This window comes from Tetrao urogallus (genome assembly GCF_951394365.1).
Source record: "Tetrao urogallus genome assembly, chromosome: 3".
NCBI classification, from domain to species: domain Eukaryota; kingdom Metazoa; phylum Chordata; class Aves; order Galliformes; family Phasianidae; genus Tetrao; species Tetrao urogallus.
In genome coordinates this window covers 42125214-42143701 of record NC_136815.1, presented here as the reverse complement: position 1 = coordinate 42143701, position 18488 = coordinate 42125214, and the positions used below count along the sequence as shown (strand labels likewise).

General features: G+C 36.0%; 1 protein-coding gene across 1 annotated transcript in view; it reads right to left on the bottom strand.

Moving 5' to 3' along the window:
- The window catches only part of TRAPPC8 (trafficking protein particle complex subunit 8), a gene marked incomplete at both ends in the record, with an annotated part of 48129 nt that overhangs the window by 6627 nt on the left and 23014 nt on the right, over window positions 1-18488 (bottom strand). Inside the window, 14 exons of the mRNA XM_079533094.1 lie at window positions 4040-4141; window positions 4688-4873; window positions 6140-6180; window positions 6288-6356; window positions 7129-7225; window positions 8214-8361; window positions 10512-10954; window positions 11402-11559; window positions 12546-12672; window positions 13298-13372; window positions 14358-14488; window positions 14654-14848; window positions 15566-15674; window positions 17389-17613. Coding sequence (XP_079389220.1) covers window positions 4040-4141; window positions 4688-4873; window positions 6140-6180; window positions 6288-6356; window positions 7129-7225; window positions 8214-8361; window positions 10512-10954; window positions 11402-11559; window positions 12546-12672; window positions 13298-13372; window positions 14358-14488; window positions 14654-14848; window positions 15566-15674; window positions 17389-17613 — 2106 coding nt within the window. The remainder of the gene's footprint in view (window positions 1-4039; window positions 4142-4687; window positions 4874-6139; window positions 6181-6287; window positions 6357-7128; window positions 7226-8213; window positions 8362-10511; window positions 10955-11401; window positions 11560-12545; window positions 12673-13297; window positions 13373-14357; window positions 14489-14653; window positions 14849-15565; window positions 15675-17388; window positions 17614-18488) is intronic.

Below are 18488 nucleotides of genomic sequence, written 5' to 3'. Positions count from 1 at the left end.
TCTGGCAAGTTGTGCTGTTACGGAAAACAAATAACATCCTGCTTCCTGTTCCACGTCTGTGGTTGTATGCATTAATGTGTTCCACAAAAACCAAACAGAATTTACCTGTCCTTGCATCTCAGTCAGACTTAACATCATAGCTTAGAAACCTTAAGATGATCATGCATTGGCACACCCAATTACCAGTCTGCCAGCAACAGTCTGAAGAACTTGAGAAACTGTCAAAAAAACCCAAACAAATCTAGTGCTTCTCTACTACAGATGCTTAGTAAAGCTTTGTTTTTCTGACAAGTCCTAAAAGTTTGGACAGATCCAAACCAAACCCTTAAGGGCAGGCAAAGAATTAGTCTCAGAGAGACAACAAATGACAAAGCAGAAGTCATTAAGTACATAGAAACTAACCCTCCCCAAAATTAAGAGCAAGTTATTTGAAGAATCCAGTTAAGACTGGAGTAATTGTTTAGAGGGTTAAAATAAGTAAGATCAAGGGAAATGAATAAAGTCTTATGTTTTCTCCAGATCTATTGTGAGACCGTTCTCGGTTGGGAATTGCTGCATTGCCAGAAGCAACAGTTCTGCTGCTGGTTACTAAAGCAGGAAGAAAAAGCTTCCTCAGGTAAAGAATAAAAAAAAAAAAATATCAAAGAGCAACAATAACAAAGGAAAGCAACAAGAAATGCACAGAGCGACAACGCCTGCATCCTAGTTGACTCCACTGTTCAGAGCTTGCAGATAGATTTGTTCCGCAGAACTGAGCAGCCCTTTATCAATCTGTATAAAGTAGTAGTAAAAAGCATGCGCCTCCATCTCCCTCTGGTGTCTAATCCTCAGAAAACAGACTACTTCTGTGTCAGCCCAAGACACCCAGGAACTGTCTAGTTTCCAACCTTGCTGGATGACTAGTACAGAACACAGATTTACAAAGATGCTGTTTGACTGTTGGAAGTCTGAAAACATTAAGTTACAAATACAGTTTGAATTTGGGATTTCCCTCATCCCCTTTCACTGCTTGGATAACCTTAATTCAAGAGCTAAGTATTTCAAAGAGAATATGCAAACGTTAACAGATGAAGTATGTTATTTCCTCCGCATAGCCTAATTTAATCCCATTTCAGGGGTTCTTTAAACTCCTTACTTCATTCCACATATTTAACTGCTGCGAAGTTTCAATCATTTATTATACAAGATAATCAAGTGATCAGAAGCAGCCACCACAGGTCTACAAAAGGCAAGTCCTACCTGACTAACCTAATCTTCTGTGAAATGCTGACCTGCTTACTGGATAAGGAAAAGACTGTGGATGTTATCTGGATATTAGCAACGCTTTCGTAACCACTGTCCCCAGTTTCTCCTCCACGAGAAACTGTCTGCTCACAACTTGGACAAATATGTAATTTCCTAGGCAAAGTGGCTGGTTGGCCAGGCTCAAAGAGTCATAGTGCATAGAGCTCAGTTCAACCACTTGCCAGACACCACTGGCACTCCCCAAAGCTCAGACCTGGGGCTAGTTTAACATGTTTTATCAACAATCTGGATGATGTGATCAAGAGCACCCTCAGTAAGTTTCCAGGTAGTTAGGACTGATGATCTGCTTTAGGGTAGGAGGGCTTTGCAGAGAGGCATCTAAACTGATGAGTTGTCATGTGACTGGACATTTAACATTCCTAAAATGTTGGTATGACTTAAGTGTGGGACCCAGCAATTATATTTTATATCTTTCCAACTATACACTTAGAAAGAGAGGCTAGAAAGTTGGCCAACAGAAAAGAATCTGTAGGTTCTGGTCAACAGTCAATTGAGTATGAGCCAGCAGTGTGCCCAGGTGAATAAGAAGGCCAATGGCATTTTGACCTTCACCAGAAATAGCCTGGCCAGCAGGCCTAGTAAAGCAATTACCCCCTCGTACACAGCACAAGAGAGATCAAAGTCTGCATACTGCATAGAGTTTTGGGCTCCTCACTACAAGGGCGAGGAATTACTCAAATGTGCAGAGAGAAGAGCGAAACTGATGAAAAGACTAGAAAAAAAAAAAAAAAAAAGACTTATGAGGAGTGGCTGTAGGAATTGAGATTGTTTAATCTGGAGAAGCAACATCTGAGGTGACACCTCATCACTATCTACAACTACCTGAAAGGAGGATTTAGCAAGGAGAGTGTCAGCCTTTTTTCTCAAGTGAAAAATGACAGTAAGCGATCTCAAGTTGTACAAGGGAAGCTTTAGATTAGATGTTAGAAATAATTTCTTAATGGAGAGGGTGGCTAAGCACTGAAACAGGCTGACTAGGGAACAGGTGCACTCTCTTTCCCTGGGGGATATTTAAGTAATGCATGAATAGGGCAACAAGGGACATGGTTTAGTGATGGAACTTGGTAGGACAGGTTTATGATTGAGCTGGTAATCCTGGATATCTTTTTCAACCTAGATGACTGTAAGGTTCTACTTCATCTTCCATCTCAGGAGTTTCTTTTCTCTCCTGTGACAAAACATGCCAATCAAAACAAAGTGAGTGTAAAAGACTTCAGTTCTCAACAGTCCTGACATAATGAGCTATTGAAGTCTAAGTTCAGACTGAGCTTTGGTTACCATGAGGATGTACCAATTAAGCATATACTATAAGAATAAAACAAAACAACACTATCCTCTTTATAAACTAGATTTCAACTGCATGACAGTGCAGAAAGATTTCTGCTTCCAAGGCACAGAGTGATTCCAAATAAGTTCTGAAAATTGGCTCCTTACACTTAAAGCAAATACATTAATCAATGCAGCTTCTATTTGCAGTTGTAACAAGAACATTGTTGAGAATGTGGTCTCTATAATCTGTAGAACAGTAGCATTCAACCATCAAAATGAATTGTGGATACGTCCCGATCCTTTTTGTTGCTGGTGGCAGGATTCATTTCACTTACTTTGAAGTAACTAAATTCAATTAAGCTATCTAGATACAGTCAACATAAAAAAAAGCAAGTTCCCATCCCTACATGTCTAATGTTCATGCCATGTTTGTTTTAGGATACAAGTGTGATTCGTTCCTATTGCTTCTCTCCCCAATGACTTGCAAGAACCAGACCTCAATGAGATCAGGAGCAGAAGTTCACAGCATTCTACTTCCTAACTTCAGATATTTAGTGCTATTGATTGTTCTACATACATCTTAAAAGAAGGAAGAAAACACCAGTAAGAGTAGATGTAATGACCAATACAGTAAAATAATGTTCAGCATAGCTTGAGTTCATACATGCAAAGGTTTTGGTTTTTGCTTTTGCGAGAGGAAAAAAAATCCTTTTCAGAAATTCAACCTTGATTTTCCTTTTATCCCCAGTGGGAATTAAGAGCAGGCAATTTAGCTCAAACTACATGTCCCATCCCATCTATTCCATAATACAAAAGGACTAAAAGGAAAATCCTGTAATGCTGGAAGACATAAGGAAACTGGCACCAAAACAACAAAACTCAGCATTATACTGGTTAGCAGAACTAGACATATTGCTCTGCATATTAATCATAATGCAAAAATTGTGTCTAACATACATATTTTTACACCAATTTAACTTCCATAGTTATTACTGTTTCACATAACAAGAAATACCCACAAGTTTCTTACAGATGTTAATTTCTCTACATAAGCAAATAGGCTATGAAATATGGAAACATATGGAACATGAAATAGTAAACTATTAGTTGATATATTCCATTGAAACTTCCAATGCCTTGCTACTTTCCCCCAGTGTTTCTGCTCTTCTGTTTAAGACATTACAATAAAGATCTTCAATTAGAAGCTGTGCATAATAATTTTAATTTTGTAACTCTTAAAATAAATGCATCATTTCACTATCAACTTGACATAATACCACTAATAACCTCCTAGACCCAGCCTGAAATAACAGAGAACAGTTAATGAAACAACCAGTGGCACCTTACTCAAGTCTTATATTTTACAAGAAGTGGTTCCATTTTTTTCCATTTACAAGAAGGCACATCAAGTCCATTTGGGGGGAAAAAAAAGCATCTGCTACGAAAAAAATTCATAGTAGATTACCTGCTTCTGAGGAAATGAAAACGCCTCCTTCCCAACTGTGTTAAGGGCAATATGATGTTGGCCTTCCAAAATAAGCTGTTTGTTATCTTCTACAACATATGCCTACAAAATACAAAGACATTAGCAGACATTTTTTAAATGATAAGCTTCTTAATACAGAATTACTGACTTTCTCCAGAAGTGGAAGATGAGTTGTTCCAATGCTAGTATGACTCACGTATTTATGTTTATGCTTTTAACTTTGTAAGCACACATAACTCAGGTTCAGACTGTTAATTGCCATACATATTATTTGTATTCTGAATAATTGTGTCCTCTTTTAAGCAAACTGAGTCACACTCTTACAATTCTCTGATAGAAGCAAGCATAACAAAATTCACAATTTTCAGTTTAATTTTTTAAAAACAGAACATTAAGAACTGGATACATTTAGGACATTGGAAAAATCATTTAAGTACAGTTGGTAAACTAACAATATTAAGACTACCTCTGCTTACTTTAGTTCATTAGTTTTATTTTATACAAAACTTAAAGATCCAATTTTTCTAGGCACGCTTGAGTGCCAAGGTGCCATATTTATTATTTTCTACATCTACCTACTTTCATAACCTACTTCCGCAAAACTTAAAAAAAAAAAAAAAAAAATACCTTCCATAATACAACAATGTTCAAGTCCACTTCACTGCATCTTTGTATCAATCTGACTGCCTCATCAAATGATTGCTTCACAGCCTTTTGAGATGCATGAGTTTGAGATTGTACATGAGTTCTTCTCAATTCAGAAGATAAGCTTTGAAAAAAGAAGTCTGCACAGGGACTGGCTGAACTTATTATCTGCAAGAAATAAAGAAAAAGGACTCAGAACAGGATGTAAGCTGACATAAGTATATCCTTTAACAGGAATCATAGTATTTGAGCTCCAAGCAGCTCTTTGCAAACCTAGAGGATGCCACACATTTTGGTTTCTACGTCTGAGAATAGCACTATGCAGAAACACCTCCAAGGAAACACAGTGGAATACAGCTAAAGATACTGGCCTAAAACCACAAAGACTGAACTTAAAAATAAGATCTTTAATTATTTCCACCAGACATGCCACTACGTGATCAAGTATGGTGAAGAGAGTTGGCGTGTCCCCTATAGGCTAACTCACATGCAAATCATTATTGCTATAATACTTTCTTCAGGTTAATTAACAAGAAGCATTTGCTAGAGTTAGGGATGCACATTTAGCTCACAATAACAGAGACTGCAGAGTATATTTCCTACTGTAAGAAGCACAGCCAGAAGTACTGGGTCATCACTTGCGCTAAGCATTTCCAAACACCAAAAGCTTACTAAAGAACTGGTGGTTTTAAGATTGACAGCAATATTACTTGGACAAAACATGGTAAGTAAACTTCAGGTTCCTAATCCCTCCATTTAGAGGGATTAGATTAGAATATACTGTTGCAAAGCTGCTAATTTCAGCAGAATATTCAAACTCAATGAGAAAATTATGCCAAAAGTAGTTAACTTGCTAGAAAGGAGGGACCCCTCTACAACACCCCAGTAAAGAGAACCTTTTCTTAGAAGAAAGTTGAAGTCCATTACGGAAGCTTAACCGGATTTTTTAGTCCTAAACTCAATCTGTATGCTTATAAATTAAATTGTAGTAAGCAGTTTGACTTTTAAAAGGCAGATGTACATGTAGAAAACAAGCAGTCTAGTACTGACATCCACCTAATCACATCCACTGTCTCAGTGTAGATTTCTGAACTGATACCAAATGTTCTATTTTCTCAAGTCTTGGAAAAACATTGAGTACCAAGAGTAATCTGAAGTTTTAACTTACCTTAGTAAAAAGATAATTGAGAAAAATGAAATTCAGATTTCTACTAGATAACTACTAGAAAACTGCTCTTAAGAGTTGGAAAAGAAGGAAAAAAGCTAGCATCTCAATGCACTCCTAAAAGACTTCAACTGTTAAGTCCGCAACCAAAAATACCAGACTATCCTATAATCTTCTTTGTACAAGGAGAGCTGTTCATATTTTTACATTTAAAAAGAGGCTTTCAGTAGGATAGCTGCACAAGTATGTAGTTCCACCAGTTCACTTGCCTGTTCATTTCCAAAGACGATGTCTGCAAACGTGTAGCTTTCTAAGGGATAAGAAAAGAAAGCATCCTCTCAGCATCATGACAAATCCCAATTTCAACACAAGATTGACTATTTTTTCATAAATGTTAGCATATTCAGAAAAACTTACCTTCAGAGTTTTTGCATTTCACTGCTTTAAAGCACAACTTTGCTTTCTCTCTGCTAGCAAGTTTAGTGTCTGAAAGAAAAAGTAGCAAGTTTTTTTTTTTTTTTTGCCTCCAACATAATTACATAGAATTCCTTATTAACAAGCCAGCCTTTGAACTTCAGATAAAAAAAACACACTGATCACACTCAAGTAGCATATCTACTCAGGCAAATAATCTTCTGCTAACCTATCCTACCTATATGACTAAAGGAGACTGACAGAAACTGAAAGAACTGAAAGATGACAAAAAGTATGCCTAGTTCACCTTCATTATTAATGCAGTAAGACAACACGTCTAGATTCATTTTTAAGCAGAAAAAGCATCAGCATACATATAAAGATACCATTTGTTAGATGCAATTAACAGTTGACTTTCTGTTGCCTTCATTTTGTCTTTTCAAAAAGAAACAATTATATTAGCTAAGGCAGGATACACAATGCTAGCAACTGTAGCGTATTTCTAATAACTGAATAGAACATTTGTCAAATATTCTACTGATCAGTTAAACACAATGATAATTATAAATAAATTAAAATAAAGGAATGCTGTGAAATATTACTCCTGTGCGGCAACTTATCAGCCAATCTAGACACATACTTCTCTATAACAGCTAAATAATTTACCTGTAAATTAAACTCATTTTTTAAAATTAAGGTTTAGCTTAAGGTCTCTTCAATACGTTCAAAAGGGACATACAATTTTTACAACTGAGTTATTCTCGAAGTTCAGCTCCTTGGAAAACTAGTTTCCTCATCAGGCAGAAGCTGGACTTACTGTCCTTTTGATAATAGGGATACACACCTTTGTCTTCAGAAACGTTAACAGATTTTTGAAGCTTCCAGTGCTTACTATTACTTGAAACCTGTACTACGTGAAATTCTTTAACACCAGTCTCACTCTAAAAAGGAAACAAAAAAGATGTCAGATAAGATCAGTCATAGTTGATCAATCAAGTTCTTCATTGCAAAGTAAGCATTTGTCACAAAATGGCACGGCTAGAAACCCTGTTTAACTCCTCATTTCAAACCACGTGCAATACAATATGCAGGAAAGATAAGGAGGGATTGAGGACCCACTACAATGTGAAACAATCCAAGACATTTAATTCTAGTAAATGAAACTACAGAAAGAAAAAAAAATCTCAAAGAAAAACCTCCTCCAAGGTGGCATTTTAGCAACTATAAAAAACCTCCAACAGAGACCATTATCCACAACAGCATTTAGTTTCTAAAGTTTACTCCAGCATTCTTGCAAGATCCTAAATCCCAGGAATTTAGGATTTTTATTACATATGAGAAAAAACAACATTCAGGGTTGGTTTTCTTTCAGGGAAAGGAGATGACAATGGAAAATTAAGTTTCACATAGCACCATCTGCAAATTTGACAAATGCTTTATAGCACATTCCTTCCTCCTCACCTTAGTAGCTGAAGAAAAACCAAAGCATACACACAACACAAAATGACAGATCAGCTCCGTGATTCTACCACCATTTATGTGTCCAGGAGTTCTAATAAGCAATGCACTCAACTGCTTTGCTTTACGGTTGAAAAAATGGGAACAAATTTTAACCAAAAAAGTTGAGTAAGTTTGAATTAGCATGGTGAGACTGAAGTAATGTCACCTGCTCTAAGAGCTCAAAGAAAAAGGCTCAAGATCACATTTAGGGGTAGAAACATTTACAGCAGATTCCCACAGTTCTGACACACAGCTTTACTGTTGGAAAGAAAGCACTAACATTAACTGGAATGATTAAGTATGAAAGGCTTACTTAATATTTCCAGTCAAAGTTATAGTACAAAAAAGCTGTAAGTATTGGCTCTACTGGGGACATTAACACATGTGCTGAACTGAAGAACAGTATCACTATTAAAAATAAGAACTTACAGTGTTGATATTTTCTACATCCACAAACACCAACATGTTATCCCCTCTGCCTTCTTCATCTTCAAGTGCATTACTTCTGCAGACAGTAGCTCGAATATGCAGAGACCGGCTAGTACAAATAACTGCAGTGTGCCTTAGTACTCTATGACTAGGAAATGGGAAAGAGAGGAGAAAGACATTCTGAAGAACCGGGACTGCTGTCCAGAGCACTTCACCAAGTCCAGCTTTTACATTTCTCATCAACATTAAGGTCATTAGACTATTTATTTCCCTCAATCATCAAGACAATATTTTTCTATTACACACTTTTGACAGAAAACTAAACAATCATACTGCACTGGACAGGAACCTATCAAATACACAGATTCTTACCCAGTTCAAAATTACTAGAGAAATGGTGGTTTCATGATACCATGTTGAAAAACACATTGTTAATATTCCAGGTAAGACACAGGGAAGTGATTAGGCCATTTAACATTACCATAAAATACAGTTTTTCCAGCAAATAAACCATAGAAGGCCCTCTAGTAATTAGTCACATCTCCTGCAGAAACATTCACTAAAGCTCCCAGAATACTATCGCATTCAACAAATACTGACAAAATTAAGAGTTTTCAAAGTTTACTTTGAGAGCCAGCACTATTCTGCTTCCTTCCAGACGCAGTCAACCCTGAGGCCAGCAAGACCTTCATAAAAGTTATCTTCCTGTATTACTGAAGATATGTAAACTTCTTGGATCCCATAAAAACACATAAGCTTTTTCACTACAGTAACATTCATATGGAAACAGAGGTGTGTATACATTTGACATGTACTGTCTGCTGAATACATGAGTGTAATACTTCTGTCTCAAGAGAATAAAATAAAAAATATATATATATATTGCTGGTTTCCTAAACTGCATTTCAATATAGTATCACAATCCACAGGATAAGCTTAAGATTTGCAAACAATCATCAGTGATATACAGGTGTCAGCATAACTTACAAGTGGCACAAATTAAACCACCCTCCAGAAATTTAAGAATCATGGTCAGTCTACAGAACAACTATTAGACAATTTCACATATTTAAGTCTCCCTGGAAACTTCAACACAGTAGAGAATAAATACAGTCTCTAAGTAACCATATCCCATTCTCTCTAACACCTCACTTCCTGAATTCTATGAAATCAAAGGAGAAATAAGCTCCATTCTTTGGAAAAAAAGCCACAACAAACAAGAAAAATCTGTAAGCTGATCTGTAGGAATAAGGAATAAAGCCAAATGAAAATTTGTCTGTATTTTCTGAAATGCCAGTTTTAAGTCTGAAGGAACAACTTGTAATTTAATTCCAGGAAGATGTTGATCTACTCTTGACCATCTTCAGCTTACTTTGCTTTGCTTTACATGATAAAGCAGTGTCACAATGTGAGTTCAGCTTCCTTGTCAGAAATAACCAGGAAAACAAGCTCCAGCCACAAGCTGACATTAAGTACACTGGACTACACCTCACCTAAGGCACCATTATCCTGAAACTGTATAATACAACAGACAGATTCCCAGTCCTGACTCAACAGATGCATTCCTTCTAGTCTGTGTTCCTACTTAATGCAGGATGAGGCACATTTCTCCCAACAAACAAATCTAACAATCTATGCAGCTCCGTAGTAGAATCATCCTCAGAAAATTAAATAATTACATTTATTAAGTCTGCAACCAGTTTTCCTACAAGGCTGAAAACTAAATAAAGCTTGTTAAAACTTAATTTTCAGCTCTAGACTTGAACTGTAACAACTGTAAGGTAGTCTTGTAGAAACAGTACAGAAGGGTTGAAGAAAGGAGTAAGAGAGTCTTCATTTCTTAATGTAACTGTTCGATAAAACTATGCTATGGCTTTCTAAATGCTGATGTCTTCACTTTCCAGAACAAATAACTATTTACTCCTTAATCTTTGAAGAACTAGTTTCTCGGAAAAGTTCTCCTGAGCCTTTATAGCCTGGGACAAGGGCAGAACTTGAGACTAAGTAATAAGTAAACTTTAATTCAATGAAAATACTGTTAGCTTGTGGTATCAAACTCAACTGCCCAATGCCTCAAGAACATTAAAAAAATGAAAAAAGAATATTCCATAAAACAGTGTGTAAATCATACTTCATGTACAACTTCACACAAATCAAGTAACACTATAGAAATATTATTTTACAATTACAGACAAGCCACTTGAACATCTTCATTGCAACTCATTAAGTTTAAAGCTCATGCTTATGTGCTTATTAACATCCCAGTGAGTAGGTCAGCAAAAGAAGTAGATAACTTACCACATTTTTGAGTGTCTTTTAATACTTTCATAGTAAAATAAAAAGTTTATTTCATGAACTCCTTCTTCATCTGGTCCCCGTAACCACATTGGCAACTGCACTGATGCCCCAGGAAGAAGAATTGAGTCAGGAAGTGGGACATGTATTACCTCAGGCTGACCTCCCATGCCAACCCCAAAGTCTACAGAAGAAGCTGAAGATAGCAGTGCTGTACGCACAGAGGTAGGATCTGTCACAACAGTCTTGTAAGCACTACAGTTTTCAGAAGCTGAAGGACTTAGTGGTGTTAGAACAGCAGTATTTGCACCAAAAGTAAAAAATCCTGGATGCTTGGACACAACTTTCAGCGCTGTAAGAGGACACTTGCTCACATTCACAAACTCTACATATGCTTTTCTGATTTCTCCACAGAGAAGTCCTGTAGGAAAGTTTATAAAGAACACCTGTATTGGAAAGAACAGGAGGAAAAGATTCTGAACATCGAATCAAATTACAAATAGACATAAAAAAATAACAACCAAAACACTTAAACTGTAAGTGCTGTCATTAACCAGGTAGACCACTTTAATAACTCCAGGAAGAACAATCACTTTTTTAATTAACTCACTTGAAGTACTCTGGACATATGGCAAACAAACAAAAAAAACCTTTTCTGCCTCTTGCCTACACCCCATAATAATTTGGCTACAAATACTGCAAACTAAACATTCTAAGAGGACTGTGACAATTTCAAAACTTAATTTGAAGGCCATAAGTTTCTCTTGGAAAACAAGATACAGACTTGGCACTAACAGGTCATGAATTAGCAGGAAAAATTTAAACATTAACAAATTTGTGGCTCTACATTCAGCAATTTGCTCCATACTATGAATAGAAAAATAACTGCATACCTCCAACAAAGGCATTTCTTCCGTAATAATGGGATCTAAACGCCGATCAGGTCCATACTTAATAGACGTTTTTTCTTCTTTTGTGTTATTAAGTCGAGGCCCTTGGATTTCTAAGTCTTGTCGTCCTCGTACAGATAACCCATTGGAGACAAATTTCCCTGAAAGAATTTTTAAAAGCTTTTTTTTTTTTTTTTTTAATACCTCAAGTAACTTTTTCTAAAAAGTGATCAGAACTTCCCTTTTTTTTTTTGTTACTGTGGACTGACTAAGCAGCATCACTGACAAAGAACTACTGTGACACAGAACACATTGCTATTGCAAATAAGAGAGTCAGATACACGTTGTAAACTAACTCTGCCCTCTATAAATGCTCACAGACCTGGCAGCAAAGAGAATAGGAACACCAGATTGAATGGGATAATTAATAAGTGAACATGATTAATTAAATTTTCTAATTTCCAAGCTAGAAGAAACATAGCATCAACCATTTCCTTCCAAAAAGGGGTCAGCACTCTTCAAATGATTTTTATTCCAGAGATTCAGCCATAAGGTTTTCACTTCAGAGATAATCAAGCTTCATTATTTCTTTTAGACACTTTTAAGTATGTTAATTCAAGTATTTTAATCCTTACTTTATCCAAGAACTAAGTTTTCTTTAGTGTGTCAGATGAATGTCTTAAAATTAATCAGCATGCAATTAAAGCGTTTATACATTAATATAAAGGAAAGAAAATAAAAACAAAAGAACTATCAGATAAATTTAAGTGTGGTTATTTATACCAAGAACTTTAGTACAACACTGAGACAAAAGTTGAAAAAGGGAAAAAAATAAACAGCAAAGGAGTCAAAACTTGTTACAGATACCCTAAATGGAACGTTTGCATTTTGATTTAAATGTTTCAGAATTTCCATAGATTTAAAAGTAGCACAAGAATGCATCTGGAAGAATTTATTTTCTTTCTCACAGGATTCCTACAGGTGTCAATTCATTAGTTTCCTGTTCCAGTTATTACCCATTTCTGTCTCTTTATCTGAAGACAGACCTCACAACATAATAGTCAAATATTAAACAGGATTTAGTTCTACTCCATGGAATCCACATCTCCCCTTTCCAGAGACACACTTGAGGGAACAATGTACTTACCTGACTGTAATCCAATAGAAGGATCTATCCCATCTAATGTCACAGTACCCTGAATAGTGCCAAGATTATAAACGACTCCCAGAATATGTAGCTCCCCTGTTTGATGGGGAAAGAGCTTTAGTCTCGCCTGTGGAGATACGTTAAATTTTTGTTGTTGTTGCTACTAAAAAAGTATTATTACATTTAAATGTCCAATTATTTAAGCGAATCATGGCTACTTTTGATACTTCATTGTTGCATTAGATGCAACCACAGACAATAACTAAGTCATTTACTGGGAAGTGTCTGTTACATTAAGAAAGAATCCTAAGTTGTCACAAAAATTAACTTGAACAGAGGCAGAAATCAGAATTGCTTTGGTTGGAAGGGACCTCTGGAGGTCACCTAGTCCAACAACTCTGCTTAAGCAGGATCCCCTAGAGCTGCTTGCCCAGTTAGTTTGTGAACACCTCTAAGGGAGGCTCCACAACCTCTCTGGGTAGCTTGTGCCAATGCTCTGTCACCAGCACAGTAAAGGGTATTTTCAAATGTTCAGACAGAACACTCTACATTTCAGCTCATGCCCAACACCTCTCCTCCTATTACATTTTCCTTTTGGATATTTATACACATGGATAAGATTTAAAAGATCCAGTTCTTCACACATCAGTAACATTTCCTAAATTTTACCAGGAGTTCAGGTCGCAAGTCTGAACTCTATCTCAAAGTCTTAAAAACAGTCTTTTCAGTATTGAATAGAGTACACTACTCACCATTTTTGTCTCCTCACTATTAATTAGAAATTCTGCTATTGCTTCTGTTCCTATCATATCATCATCACATGTTCCCTGAAAAGAAAAAGCTTTTCAGATATTACTCCTGAGTAGGAAAAGATCAAATATTATTTCTCGCAGTATTCCTAAAACATTTGAGGAAAAAGAAAGCATATATTTCAGATAGCAGACTAGCTCCCTGAATTGAAGCAGCAGCTGAGAACTCAAACTTTTAAGTAAAAGAGAAATTTAAGACCTCCTGGTGAAAATGGCTCAAATTTATATTTTCACTGATACAGAAGTATCTGTAGTATCATTGCAGTAGTAGTAGTACAGACCAGATAGAAGGGCAGATGTATGGTAATCATTGAGACTTACTCATACGAAACCCGAAGTGTCTAACCTGCAGCATGTACACATCACTACTTTACAAAAAAATTTCGTTTAAGAACCCATATTAACAATTTTACTGTAACACTCCATATATTAGAATGCATTAAGATCTTCAAAATATGGTATTTAGAAGAGTCCTTAAAAGAGTTTTGGCAACATTCGTTTAAGTGCCTATTTAAACAGTAATTAGCAGAGCATCCACAATACTAAAAATATTGATTTTAAATTCTAGTAGAGGTATCTAGATATTCCTGTGTTGCACCAGCACCATCTCTCAGAATACAGAGTCTTCACTATATTCAACATAGAGAGCGTAAGAAAGAGGCTTAGATAAAACATTTCTTAACTCTACCAGTCATTTCTGTTGGTCAGGGTGCCTACTTTGACTTCATAGGTATGCCGCACATAGAACAAGATGTTGAAGTATTTTGCTTTACATTAGGCTTTATAATACTCATTACAGAAAAACTTAAATTGGTTGCTTTGTGCCCTGGGATATGGGAAAATTTAAGTGATTCATAAAAATCCACAGTAATTAACTTCCCTCCTCCCCCTTTTAAATCTACACTTAAATCAAGTGCTCTTACACCATGAGAATTTGAAAACTTAAATTCCATAAGCGTAGTTGTCAGGTTTAGGTTGAAAAAGACAAAACTCTTTTCCTTACCGGATCTTTTGCTGCTTCCTCATGTTTAGTACTGAAGTCTTTCGGCTGAAATTTCCACAGCAGTGAAAGGTCAGTCAACAACAGTGGAACCTTTAGCGGGTTTCGGAAGGAGACTTCTACAGTTATAGGTTCTATTAAAGGAATGCAAGAAAATAATGAGAACAATCTACCTCCATCACAATCTGAAAGTTCAACAAACTCAAAAGGCCAACTGCATAAAAGCTTTCAATCTACAGCAGTATAGGAAACACTGTACAAATATAATCCAGGGATAAATGAATAAATTCCAGCTTTACCTTCTACCACAGCAAGTGGAAATCTGGAGTTATCTGAATAACGGTTTAAACAAAACTGCGTCGGCTGAAAGTTTGAAGGTATTACTCCTTTGTTGATCACAGACACAACCTGCTCCTCAAGCTCCTTCCACTGTTGTGATGATTCTGAGTCATATTCCTGATCCAGACTTACATGTGTTGCTGCTTGCTTTTCACCTAGGAAGAATAAGGCAAGCTGAGGCACTCAATAGTTGCCAAAAGGACTGCACTAAAAATTTGGTAAGTATTGTTAGAAAATATTTATTTTCTCAGTCGCCACCACTTTACACATTATTCAACTAGTCACAGGATTGACAGATATCTTGAAATGCACATATGGAAGACAATACTGCTGACGATTAGAGCATATTTTCATTTTCAAAGTGTGGAATCCCATGGTTTTAGCATGCTATGTGGCATACTCAGCTTATGGTTTATTTTCACCTTCTGCCAGCATTCAGTCCCACAGTCTACATAAGAATTTCCACTCAAGACGCTTTACATTCAGGAATCATAGTGTTCCAAAGATTAAAACTTAAAAGTTAACTTGAAAGCTCATTTCTAGTACTGGCACTAGCACTTAGCATTTGCTCAACATTATAAATCAATTTCATGAAGTTCATTGTAAGCTTGCATTGAAGTCTAAAGGCTTTGAAAAAGAATGGCATTCAGCACATTTGCGTATGTGGATTTCATATCCATACAGGAAGTCTGAAGACATTTAGAGAGCAGTTACTAAGCTGAAGCTTTTCTTTTTGGAATCCTACTTAAGTTACCTTGCTACAATAGTTTTTATGTAACAGATTATTATTATTATTATTATTTTTTAAAGAACTTGCATATGTTTTACTTCTACAGATAAGGGATTTAAAGCTGTTAACAAAATTTTCTAACCTTCTGCTGGTCTTCGATCATGCCCGAAGAAAACACGTGTTGCTGAGCTGTTAATATATGGCAAAGGAAGTTGTGGTAAAGGACCATCAGGTGACAGCTGGGTTACATTCTGGAGTAAAGGAGGAAAACAGTGTCATGTCATCATACGTACCTGATGTATATGCTGCACGTTGGCAGCATTTGAATGATAAGGAGATTGAGTTTTATGCAATTGATGTTTAAGCAAAAAATACTTTTATTTGAATCATTTCATATTAACTGCTTTGAGAGTTCATTTTGTCTTGACACTCTTTAAATAACATTTTCTCTCAATAGTATTTTAAAGCTCAAGAAGTCCATACCAAAAAAAAAACCAACAAAAAAAGATTTGAATCCAGCACTCTAATCAATGTTGTGGATCCATGGCTGTTGCAAGCTTAATGATGTGAAGCTTGTCTAACACGAGACCAGAAAAGCTATGTTCACTATACCACCACGATTATATAGACTCTGAGCACAGCTGACTTGTGGGCTTTAAATGCTAATCTCAAGAAGGGTCTACCACAAATTAGCAAACATGACAAATTCTATTTGTAAGGTTTAAGAAAGTAGCTGCAAGGCTACAAGTTGCATAGAGTTATCATTACTAAATACCCTGTAAGGCAAATGGCATACACTGCAATGGAGAATCACCCATGAACTTCCACATTAACTCAATTACTTACTTAAGTTTAAGATAGATTAATTTTACTACAACAGGGATAGGGAGCACTTTGTAGTACCAGAGGAGGTTGGCTGGATTCAACTCAGGTTTTTTTTTTTGTTTTGTTTTTTAAAAACAGCAATATTCATGCTAATCTCTTGCTGCTGAATTGGTAAGGGGCTGCCATAAGGCATGTTCATGGACAAACAACTGTGTCTGTAACCAAAACCTGTACTTTGGATAGGTGGTTGTTATTATTAGCAGTTGCAACAATTTTGTAGCCTGCCAGGTAAAAATTCAAGGTATCAAAAACAAACAAACAAACAAACAAACAAAAAAAACAAAAAAAACCCAAGTTCACATCAATGCACTAAAAAGGTGGCATCCTCCTGCTGGGACTACACTTCAAGAGGGAAAAGAAAGCAAGACTGCTGCCCATGAATTTGTTTACCTGTAAAAAAAAAAAAAAAAAAAAAAATCTAAGACTTGCTTTTCCTATCTACTGAGAAAGTAGATCAGAAATTATTTGCCTTAAGCAAATAATCAAAATACAGCAGCTTTAAGAACAACCACTTTTCCCAATTTTCAGCACTAATCAGAATTACGCTAAGTAATAAATAATTGAAAGATAGTTCATAATTCAGAAAACCTGCTACTGTTGTGAAGCTTAAAACTACATGTGGGAGGAACAAGGGATAAACAGGCACCACAAGATCTGTCTTGTCAAAACCAAGTATTTTAACAGTGGCATCAGCAAGTAACACATCTATCTAGTCTTTAACAAAGATATACTATCAAAAAACCCTAAATCTTCTATAAAGAGATCAAAATAAAACAGACCCCTTTCCTCTAGGGAAGATCTGTCACAAGTTGCAATTCAGCCATGAACCTCAAAATGAAACATTAACTGAATAAGAACATTATAGGAGTCACACTAGTACTCCAGTGGAAATGAACTTAGTGCACACATCAGTTTGTTTTTTAAAATCTAAAAAAAAAAAAAAAAAAAAAAAAAAAAAAGAACGTATCAACTGGAGAAAAAATATGACCCTGGCACAAAGCAGGTATGACAGAAAATCATTTGATAACATAACATAGAACTGCTGTAAACCATTCCAGGAATTGAAAGAAAAGATATTACCTTATAAACATAGAGATACTCTCTTAAAAAAGCTCCTTGCTGAGCTGGAGGTTGTTTACTATCATTGATCAAAATATGCCTGAAGGCAGACACTGCGTTATCAAGCTGATGAAGTGTAAACGACTGACGACCAATAGTGAAGTTAATATGATCTTCTGCAAGAGACCAGCCTTTTCCTTTGTAAACCTGCATGGCTTGGCAGTAGCAACGTAAGGCATGCTTTTTCTGCAAAAGGAAAAAAAAAAAAAAAGTAAAATTATTAATCAAACATTGTAATTGTAGTGTCAGGAGGACTGAACAGCAAGTCAGAAGTATTTACCTACCACACTATGCTAAGCACAGTGTTTGCAGAACTGTACCTCAGTGTCTGGTCAATGTTAACTTAAGCACAGAAGTACTGTTGCCTCCTACAGTACAGTGCCTACCTTGCACAAAGTTCATGTTTTTAAACAGCAGTAACAGGCAGGAAGTTAAAACAAATAAGAGAAGACTGCTTATTAAAAGCGTTCTGTGTTGCTTTAGAATACACTGCTAGAGTTTGCAGAGCTCTATTGCCAAGCTTCAAGACCTAGCTATATTTAATACATTTCATTCACTAAATGAACTTACATTTCCATTCAACTGCTGTCTTACAAAAAAAAAAAAAACTAAACACATAAGACAAAACACACAGCAAGTTAAGCAACAGCCCTGCAGTACATGCAAAACAAGATTACAGCTTCAGAACTGAACTCTAGTGACTAACCTCAAAAGAAATCAAACACAAGTTGTCTGTAGAGGCCATTACACAACTGAGACAAATATAAAGCATATAAGACATGCTCAAATTCAGTTTATCACAGAGTTAATGCTGCCTACACAGTAATATGAGTGAAAGTAAAACCCATTTGCATTGGTTTAATTGTTAATTGAGTCTAAGCAGTTGTAACTAGATGCCAGTTTGTTGTATACTAACTATTCATACACACTGGAATATGTGTGTATTCCACTGCATATAGGTAAGACACCTGGAAAACAGGCTAAATTTTGTTATTAGAATAAGTGTTCTTATTATAATTAGGGTTAGCAAAACCCTAACTTCTGCAACTCAATCATTTCAT